Here is a 10,661-nt window from a genome sequence, read left to right as displayed (position 1 = left end):
AGGTTGGATCTTAGGAAGAACTTCTTTACCGAAAGGGTTGTGAGGCATTGGAACAGGCTGCCCAGGGAAGTGGTGGAGTCACCATCCCTGGAGGTCTTTAAAAGACGTTTAGATGTAGAGCTTAGGGATATGGTTTAGTGGGGACTGTTAGTGTTAGGTCAGAGGTTGGACTCGATGATCTTGAGGTCTCTTCCAACCTAGAAATTCTGTGATTCTGTGATTCTGGGGTGGGGATGGCTTCACTTGGAAGCCGCCGGGAAGGGAGGGAAATGGTCTAATTCCTCCTGCTGAGGCCACGTGTGGTGTTGAGGTGAGAGGCAGCAAGGCAAGATCTTTCTGAAAGGCATTTTGCCTGCCACAGGCTCCTGACATGGTGATGCTGCTCTTGCACCGGGACAGACACGACAAAGCCTGAGGTCCATGCCCAGGCACTGAGGCAGCCATTTGACACCCGGTAGGTGCTGGGGGGTGACTTCTTCCCCTCCCAGTCCTCGTGCCCCTCAAAGTGCGCCCGCATCCCATTTCAGGCAGTGCTCGGGGCTGCTCTTCCACCGCTTATCTCTTATTTTTTTAAAGAACCGCCATCTGGTTGTTATCCCCAAAGGGCGCGGACAGCCCCAAGCCGCTGCCCCTTCCCTCCGTGCCCCGTGCTGACGCCCATCCCGCCCCCCGGCGGCCATCACACGCCCCGCCCGCTGCATGCGCACGGCGGCGGCGGCGGCAGCGGCAAGATGGCGGACACGGAGTGAGTGCCGTGAGGGGGGGGGCGCGCGCGCATCGGCCGCCATCGGCGGGCCACGGGCGGCGTGGGGCCGGGGGGCGGCCGGGGGGCGGCGGCGTGTGGCCGGCGGGGTGTGTGAGCGGCTGCTTGTGCCCCGCAGGACGAAGCGGCGGATCCCGCTGGTGCCGGAGAACTTGCTGAAGAAGAGGAAGGCGTACCAGGCCATCAAGGCTACCCAGGCCAAGCAGGCGCTCCTCGACAAGCGGAAGGTGGGGGCCGCGGGGGGCTGCGGGGGGCTTTCCCCGGGAATCTGCTTCTGTGGTGTTTGTGGGGTTACGTGTAAAACTTCTGTGCTGTGCTATCTACTGTGTATATCCAGTTACATACATTAAAGGCCTGCTGTATTCCCAGAGTGGAAGTGGAAGCCAAACTAATAACGCTCAATAGCCCCCTTTCAAGATTCTCGTTTGAAAAAAGATCCTAATGATGTGTCTAATCAAGTCTCTGCCTGCTCTGAAAATCTGAACTAATTTCACAGGTGACTTACAGTACGAAGTAGAACTAAAGACATGCACCACTATACTCTTTAATTCGAAAGTGTGTAATATATTTTAGGTATGTTATTGGCTAAATTCATTAGGTAAATGCTAAGTATTTGCACCTCCTTATATGAGGAAGCACTGTAATTTAGGTGGATGTATGTGATCCTGAACTAAGCATAGACATTTAAATATATTTTAAAAGGAAATATGCTTTCTCTCTTCTCATAATTCTGAAAAGTTTTTTTTCAAGTGAGCTGGGCTTTCTGTGTTTAAATTAGTAATACTCAATTGAATGCTTCTTTCTCCTTTCTTGCATGTGTACCTTTATAGAAAAGGAATTAAAAGTTAATTTATTTTGGATGGTTACTTTGACTCATAGTGGACTATTACTTTATCATCTGTTTTATCCAGGCATGTTGTTTCTGGCTTTCCAGGTGACTAACTGAGCTGTGTATGTGGCTGTGTCCATTTAATTGCTCCTGTAACTGGAAGCGTTCTTGGTCTTGCCCTGTCTTATTGCTAACTTATTCTGTTGAAAGAACTCCCATGTTCACTGGAAGCTACAGCTAGCTGCTTAAAGTTTAAAACTTTGCATGTTGTCCTTCAATTCTGTATCATTTGGGCTTGGATTTTCAAACCTATTTTCTTCTTACTGCCTCCAAAAATGTAAGAGCATAGTTTGTGAAGTTCTGAATTTCATCTGGCCTTTGAGATGGTAGCTTCTAAGATTGTTGGGAAGGGTAATCGTTTGTTATTCTTTTGTCTTTAGTACCAGAAGGGGAAACAAATCCAGTTTAAGCGCCTTGAGATTTTTCTTCGAGATTCATGGCGCAAACACCGAGACGAGGTCCGGCTGAGGCGCATGGAGCAGAAACCTGGACAGGTGGCTCTGCCTAAGGAGCACAAACTAGCCTTTGTTGTGCGGATTGCAGAGTAAGAAGTCTTTGTTACTCCTTATCTTTATTATTGCTACTGTTTGTAACTGTCACATCCTTTCTAAGCAAAGGAAGTGTGATCAAGCCAGACGGGTCTCTGTGCAAGTAACCTGGGGCCGTTTGGTGCTGTACTAAAGAAATATGGTAACTGTTAGTATTTTTTTCTGATTCAGGATTAGGGGAGTGAGTGTGAAGGTAAGGAGAGTGATCGAGTTGCTGCGGCTGAGAAAAATTTTCAGTGGAACATTTGTTAAACTGTCTCCATTAACGCTGAAGATGCTGCGGATTGTGGAACCTTACGTGGCATGGGGGTAGGTACTATTCACGGGATTTCATAGCAGATTGTGTGTAAACATCACATCTTTCTCATGTTTCATGTGCTGTCACAAATCTATAGCTAGCTTGGCCAGTAGTGGTCTTTGGCAACTTTACATTTAAATCTTGTTCCTTTTCATCTTTGCAAACGTGTATTGGTTACTTTCCTACTTAAGTACAAAGAATTAGAATGGGACTTTCTGCTGCATCGTATCTCTCCAGTATGGAATCTGATTTCTGTTTTTATACAGATACCCTAACCTGAAATCTGTACGAGAGCTTATCCTGAAACGGGGCCAAGCAATTGTTAACAAGAAGAAGGTACCTCTGACAGACAATATGCTGATAGAGGAACATTTAGGTGAGGAAGAAGACAAGAAAATGAAGTGAATCAAGGGGAGAAGGGGGTGCTGAGAGTTTGCATTCTGACCCGAGGGAAGGGAGGGAGACAAATTCTGCAAGACTTGCATGTGGAAGACTGCAGTCCTTGGATAATGTGAATAAAGATAATACCACACACATGAGATGTGCCCCTGTGTGTGTGGTATGTGTGTTTGTTCATTTCATTTAATTTTATTTTTCTTCCCTTGCAGGGAACTTTGGTATTATTTGCCTGGAAGACCTTATTCATGAAATCTATTCAGCTGGGAGGTATTTCAGAAATGTCACACAGTTTCTGTGGCCTTTCCATCTGTCAGTGGCCCGCCATGCTGCACGAAATAAAGTGGGTTTCCTGAAGGAAATCGGTAAGCCTGGCTGCAGAGGTGAAGGAATCAACCAGCTTATACGTCAGCTGAACTAGACAGGTGAGGAATGTCTGTAGTCTAACTTCTAAATCCTACGTTACCTTTTATCTGTCTTCCTAAGAATAACTGTACTGTCACCAGGTCACTCTACAGAAGTGACTGTCAGGGCCAAATAGTGAAGACTGCGGGTCACATTAGGTACTGGAAAATCCTGATGGATTCCTCCATAAATTCTTGACTATTGGGAGATTTCATTAGCGACTAAAGGGACTTAATTTTATTTTTCTTTCTTGTTCTGCAGGGTCTTTGTGAAAACATCAGGATTGAGAACCTGTTCCTCTTCACACGTAATTTTCACAGACCTTGACTCTCTCCAGTGATCTGCTACATCTCTTGATTCTTGCTGCCTCTTAAAAAATAAACATAGATGATGATGGAGATACATTTTGGGCTGGTCCTTCTTGAGGAAGAAGAGAAACTGTATTTGGTGCAAGAAAAAAGTGACTTGAACTTCCTGGAGCAATCTGGCTTTGCTATCTGTAAAAGAAGGGGTTTTATTTTTTTATATATATTCCTTCGTGCTGACTCTGTACCAATTACATCCTGAATAACACCTTTACTATTAAGCATGGGTTGTCACTTCCTTATATAAACTTGTTACAAGTGACTTGCACCCAGTGCTTTCATCCAGTCCTCCCCAAGGGAAGAAGTGCTTGAAATTGTTCTTGCTGTTGAAGTGCACCTCCTTGTAGATGGGTAGTGCAGTCAGCAGGTTGTTGCTGACAGGCAGAGGAAAACACTAGGATTTACTCCTCTGTTACCACAGGGAACAGTGTAACACTTCTTGCAGCAGCTAGATTGTATTTATTTTAAAATCCATGATTTTGCCATACTGATTTAATTAAAAGTCTTTGCAGCTGTGCTAGATAGGAACTGCTAGAGATAAATATTCTCTGGTAGGAAAGCCCGTATGCATACTTCACAGCTGTATTACAAAACTATTCAGTTTTTTTAAATAAACTCTTAAAATGATATTGTTATACCACTTGTGCTCTGATTGATTTATAACTGCGTAAATGGGTAAGTAACTCAACTGTGGCTAGAGGGAGTTCTGAAACTATGCAGTGTACAAAGAGAGAGCTCTGTGACTACCCAGTACCCATCTCTGTTAAACATGCTTCTCAGCTTGCAAGAGGCTTACCTTACTTTCAGAATAACAGTGTAAGTACTTTGAATCTTCTAGATGGATGTTAATACTCTGGCTGAAATGAACACAATAGTTCAGCTGGAGGAGACCTTCCCAGGTCATGTAGTCCATTAGTCCCCTGCTCAGGGCTAACTGAAAGTTAAAGCACATAAACTGAGGGCCCTGTCCAGACAGCTATTGAACACTTACAGGTATGGGAAATTTGGTGAAGACAAAGTAAGCGTACAAAGGTTTTAATCAACGTTAGAATATACTAGGGATATTGAAACATGAAGGATACATGAACCCAGTTGAAACGCAACACTACTTAACTATTAGGTGTTGTGGCATACTGCTACTTGAAGACTCAAGTAGAGGGAAACTATAAGTAATGGATTTCACATTGACTAGATAGCACTTGTTTTGTGACTCAGGAAAGGGGTAAGGTAACTTGAGGTTTGTGTTTTTTTCATAAGTAGACATGCCTTTAGGTTACTGTTTGACAGGTGATAGCTAGAGTTCATAGAAACATTTAAATTACTACAGTGGCTGACTTAAAAAATCAAGTTTTATTCTATAAAACAAGAATACAAACATAGAAAATGTTTGACAGACATTTAAAAAAAAAAAGACATACACCGAAGCAGAACAGCACTCCCCAAAGAACAGAGGCCCCATTTCTAACATACAAGACTTCACATATTTGAGCTTTTTCTGATAAACAGCTGCTTTCATTGTAAAGAGGTACACATCACTTCAGAATTGGTCTTGATTACTTTTGGATTATTCCTGGTAATAGGAACATCTTTATGTGAAAGAATGGCATGTCAGGAGCAAGAATTTTAATGTCAGTCTGCTAATAGAATGCAGTTTATACAGGATCCGAATTCTACCAACTAATCCTAGACTCGAGCATTATTTTCAGTGGATTCTGGACAGCTTAGCACACCATTACTTCGGTGTGTTCAGTTAAGTAAGGATTTGCCTACCATTATGAACATCTTATTTAGACCTCTTTATACAATGCCAGCATAGTCTAGTGTTACACCACATTATCAGAGATGCTTTGCGTTTTTTCTGTACCACACTTCAGCAAGAGCAATGGTGTGTTCATAATAGCTGAACTACGAACAGAAGCTATACAAGATGACAAGGTATGTACAAGAACCCCTGTCTCAGGGAAAGGAATCCTTTTTGTAAGCTACCATACTATTTACTTTGTGGATCGTGGTAGTGAAGGAACGAAGGCGAACCTCTTCTGAATTGGCAATGAATTGTGGTCCTGACTCTTCCCACTTTTCTGGCACAGCCATATCTTTATCAGTGTAAATCAACAAGTCAAAGGCACCTGAAAGCAAGAGGAAACAGATTAACAGTTATACGCACACAGGAAGATGCCATGTTTGAAGTTAGTGACTCTTCTAGAATTTGAGACATGCCAACGATATCAGAAGTTACACTGACGCTATTCACGGAGAAAGAACAGTTAAAGCATGAAAAATAGTCCTGGTTAACATTCATATGCACAGCCATCTTACTTTTCTCCTGAAATGAGTATGATGCAATTTTTTGTTTTGAAGTGTGTTGAAACACTGTGAGCTGGGCTGTACGTGGCACTTAGTTCAGGTGATCTCAATGCTTAGCATTTATGAGTCTGTCCACAGCTGTAATCACAAAACATTTTATTTATGAAAATTATGTTCCTCAGAGTATATTTAGTTTCATCCAGCTGGTTAGGTCACCTTGAACTGTAACATTTTGACAAAAAGAGCTTCAGGTAGTTTTTGGAGAAAGTACCACTAGCATCTTCTAATGAAGTTGTTCCAAGTTCTTCAATGAGAGCTACAGCGCAGTATGTTCATTAGCAATTACTTTCACTACTGTGCGGGAAGCAGTATGGAACAATCCTTAGAGTATTTCACCTGACAGACTGCTTCCACACTGTACACACTTGTAGATGATCTCAGTCTGACAAAACCTAATGCTCTCAAATGCAATGGTATATGACATTTCAAGTAATAATAAGAAAACCCCAAACCAAAAATAGCCGAAAATATTTTCTACAATGGAAAAAGTTGTTCGGGCTTTTTGAAAATGTTTGATTGTTTCAAAGAAGTTGTGAATACTCACAGGCAGTTTCCAACAGAGGCAGAAAAGTTACTGTGGCAGTTATCTGTCTGATAACAGACCGAATTTCATCCTGAATAGCTTTCTGAGATTTTTCTCGGGGTACACTGGAAAAAGAGGAAAATCATTGAGAGAGCAAATTTCAACCTACTGTAAGAACAGCTTTCTTTAAATGCAGTTCTGCTAAGCTGCTGGTGGTTTGTTTGCTGTGATCATGCATAGGAGGGGCATTCTTTTAAGCCTTAGGTAAACAGGCTTGGAACACCGTCAGCTTTATTTTATTTTTGTTTGTGAAACTTCACAGTATTTTTAAGGAACACTATGATTTATTTTCAGTCTGGAATGGATGAGAAAGTTTTGGCAGAACAACGGGAGAGAAGCAATTCTTCAAGCCACATCAGTTATACAGGATTTTAGGTTTGACAGGGCACCTTCCCTGCTCTTATTGAGACAAAGCTGTGACAGCTGCTCAGAGGAGGCAGGACGGTGCTGATGCACAGGGCCATCGCCTGGTGCCTGCACCACAGCCAGGCCCAGAGGCACACCCTTACTCACGTCTCGTCCTTGGCAGTTTTGTCGCACTCTATGTCGAACTGCCACCGCTCCAGAACCTCGTTGCTTTCGATGCTGGAGATGACCACCACCAGGCGCTGCACCAGGCACTTGCAGAGCCACTCTGAAAGAAGCAGCCCGGGCACAGTTAGCGGCGGCGCCGACCCCAAGCAGCGACCCTGCGCCTCCATCCACCCCCCCCGCCCCCGGGCACCTTTCATCTGCTCCACCACGTTGTTGAGGTAGTTCTTCAGCTCGGGGTCGGTGGTGACCAGCAGGGTGAGCCCGTACTTCTGGACGCGGGTGAAGGTCTCGGGCGGGTAGATGCCCCGCTGGTACAGGATGCTGTTGATCCCATAGGCTGGGGGGCGACATGAGGCGGCATGAGGCGGCAGACCCCCCTCCTCACCCACCGGCCGCCATTTCGCGTCGCAGCACGGGGGCGAGCGGGCTGCCTTCCTCCCCTCCTCCTCCTCCTCCTCCTCCTCGTCGTCCCTCCACACCCCCCCCGCCGCCCCTTAGCCCCTTACAGAAGAACTCGGCGACGATCTCGGCGCTGCCCCGCAGGGTGATGCCCTGCTGCTCCCGCACCGCCTGCCTGGCCATGGGGCCGCCCGCTCCCCGCCGCCCGCTTCGAATCGCGGCCCCGCCCCCCCCGCGCAGGCGCGGTGCCGCGGCCGCGCCGCCCCTCCCGCCCCGCGGCTGCACGGCGCCTGCGCGCGGGGCGGCCGTTAGCGGGCGGCCGTTGACGGGCAGCGCGGTCTCCTCACGGAGAGGGGGGGGATCTTCACCGTCGTCACTATAAGGGGCTGTCGGGCGCAGAATAAAATCGTTTATTACAGTTTAAGCGTCTCACGAGTTTTGGGTGCTGTGGGGTCGGTGGGTGTTCGATCCGATCCGCCCCCTGCGGGAAGGGTTCTCAGTCCCGTAGAGTCCAAGCGGCAATGGGTAACTCACAGAGGGGGAATTGCGTGTATGGTCCTTACATAGGCTAGGTGCTCAAAGAGCGAGTCAGTAGCGTGGTTGCTTGTTTTGTCACAGCAACATATTTTTATCAAAAGCCAAGGCTGTCTTTTGGTTCTAGTGTTCACTCTGACAGGAAATACGGTTTGTGTTGGGGTTTGTGCTGCTGCTGTGATTAAAATGCATAATAGGGTCCTGCTCATGTGCTGGAAATTCTGAAAGGGTGTAATAGTTTTATTAATCCAGAGAACTTTATTCAGAACTTTATTTAGTGATCACCTTGATCACTAGTGACTGTGTTACACATTGGTCTTACAGAATATTTTCTGATTAAGTATAGTGTGTTTCAAAGCCTATGGTAAGCATTATTCTTCCTGTGGCAGATTGTTCATGCTAAGCCCGGCCTTTAGAAGTTAGTTTGCTGTTTTACTACCCACCTTGTGCATTATATTACCCTATATCAAAATGGCCTTAGAACCCTTTTTTACCTCCTTGGCTTTTCATATGTTTTGCCCCCTCAGCGGTTTCTGAAGGGCTGTTTACTTGTTATGATAGAAATAAGAGTTTGAAAGCACTGTTGCATGAGGACAGGCAAGCATAGTAGAGTTTTTGAGCAATATTTCACGTTTCTCCTCCAACTGGCTTGTTACTGTAAAAAAACAAATGGGAAAACCAAAACCAAAAACAACAAACCACCCAAACCAAAAAACGAATGAATCCCAATGCTCCTAGAAGCAAAATTCAGCTAAATATAGCTCTGTTGGATTCTTAAGTCTCCCACTGCAATTAACTGATTTGATTTTCCACAAATTTGTTTCACTGTGTTCCGGCGTAGATGGCTTGAAGATCTGTTGTCGATGTGACCGTGCAGATATGCCTATCAACAACAGACTTATTGTACCTTGCTCCCATGCCAAGAAAAACCCTTTGCATGTTGCAATTTTAATTTTTCTGTCTCCTTAGGGAAATAATTTTCCCTTTTATAATGCGCCACTACTTCTCTTTTAATTTCTTATACGTACTGTAAATGTAATCTAATGGTAGGAACCGCATATTTTCAATACTTCTGAACTTTTTGCAGTACAAAGCTCCTAATATTTTCCTTTGTCTTTTAACATATACTACTTTTTATATGGCCAATTCATTAGTTTTAAAAACTTCAGTCTTTTTAGTCCATAAGGTAGCATCTTTCTTTTTCTTAACCTTTGTATTTCTTCTGCCAGAAGGTTCTTCATCTTCACCTCTATTTTGTCCTCACGTCAGCAAGATGTTCCCGTCCTTCCCTCTGCCAGTAGTTCACTTGCATAAAGGTTTAGTTATGTGACAATATGTGTGCTGTTTTCCTTTCGTGTTATCTCATCTTTGTTTTTCTATTACAAGTCCTAATCTCCACAGCACTTGTCTTCATTTTCTTCGACTCTTTTAGGTCAGTGTCACTCAGCTTTTCTGCCAGGTCAAGCGAAAATCCCCCAACAGAGGTACTTAGGGGATGCGTGCTCACCATCATGTATCTAGAGCTGTAGTCATTGCTTCAGCTGAGCCTGGTGGCCACATCAGAGCACACCATGGTGTGCTGGGGACGCATGCACTGAAGTCCTTTTGTCGTAGCACTGAATGAATGAGCGTGCTCCATGCAACGATGATTGTGTTGCTTCTGATTAGGGCACCTCCGGGAGGCTGTGGGGCTCTCACAGAGGAGAACAGCAGGGAGACTGACGTGGGTTAGTGAATGGTTTGTGTGGCTGACAGCCTGCTTCCTGACCAGCTCGGAGGGACTCTCAGGAATGAAGATGACAGGCTGAGTTATATGTTCTGGCACATCATGAGTTGGCTATCCTTGCTTTAATTATCTCATGCTAAAGCCTTAATTTTCATAAGGAATGTGAAATCCCAGTTGCATTTAATTTGGTTCTCTTATGTTTCTTCATTCATTGCTCTATTTCTAAATTATAGCTTGATGTTATGACAGATTTTTTTTCTCTTTCTGTGGAAGGAAATGTCCCCTATTTATCTTGTTTTTTTTTTTCTGCAGCATTTAATGATTGCTTCCCCATGGCAATTGTCAATAAACCTGTGACAATCCAGATCACTGCTATTCCTTCACTTTTTTTTTTTTAAGGCAACCCTAGTCACACTCCTGTAGTCATTCAGCAGACTAGAAGAAATAATCAATTTTTTTTTAAAAAACAAAACAAAACAAAACAACTTTTTTTTTTTTTTTTTTCCCCACCTCAGGGTGATATGGTCAGTGTAGTAAAACAGTATGTTAAAATAAAAATTCCGTTTGTTACAAGAGCCCTCTTATCACATTAACAAATTGTCATATTAAGCCTCAGTAAATCCATTTTTTCCTGTGCAGAGGAAGGAAAGCTTACCTTAACAAAGCCTTAGTGCTTTCCCGTTCTCCGAGATCTCAGCCTCTTCTGAGGTGTCTTCTCTCTCACTTCAGGAGATACTCCACTCACTAGCCCACAGATACAGCTAGCCCTTTTGCCTTATTCCCTCCTATTTTCTGTGCATTGCTTTGGTTCACCTTAGGGATTTATAATTCTACCCATCATTAGTTTTGAGTGC

The 10,661-nt window shown here is 44.3% G+C and overlaps 2 protein-coding genes across 2 annotated transcripts; one reads left to right on the top strand and one right to left on the bottom strand.

Annotated features, from left to right (window-relative positions):
- The first annotated feature begins 703 nt into the window (after positions 1-703).
- RPL7L1 (ribosomal protein L7 like 1) lies at positions 704-4,291 on the top strand. Its single transcript, XM_084285744.1, has 7 exons — positions 704-745; positions 882-990; positions 2,033-2,196; positions 2,372-2,509; positions 2,765-2,874; positions 3,107-3,319; positions 3,561-4,291. The coding sequence occupies exons 1-6, from the start codon at positions 732-734 to the stop codon at positions 3,313-3,315; spliced, it is 744 nt and encodes a 247-aa protein (XP_084141870.1). The 5' UTR covers positions 704-731; the 3' UTR covers positions 3,316-3,319; positions 3,561-4,291.
- A 1,329-nt stretch (positions 4,292-5,620) lies between these two features.
- MAD2L1 (mitotic arrest deficient 2 like 1) lies at positions 5,621-7,730 on the bottom strand (the record flags this gene model as incomplete). Its single annotated transcript, XM_084285441.1, has 5 exons — positions 5,621-5,793; positions 6,576-6,679; positions 7,128-7,248; positions 7,339-7,485; positions 7,655-7,730. The coding sequence occupies 5 exons, from the start codon at positions 7,728-7,730 to the stop codon at positions 5,621-5,623; spliced, it is 621 nt and encodes a 206-aa protein (XP_084141567.1).
- Between the last annotated feature and the right edge of the window lie 2,931 nt (positions 7,731-10,661).

The sequence above is a fragment of the Netta rufina genome (assembly GCF_964035555.1).
Source record: "Netta rufina genome assembly, chromosome: 4".
In the NCBI taxonomy this organism is placed as follows: Eukaryota; Metazoa; Chordata; class Aves; order Anseriformes; family Anatidae; genus Netta; species Netta rufina.
The sequence above is the reverse complement of the archived record's forward strand: the minus strand, read 5'-3'. Positions and strand labels throughout refer to the sequence as shown.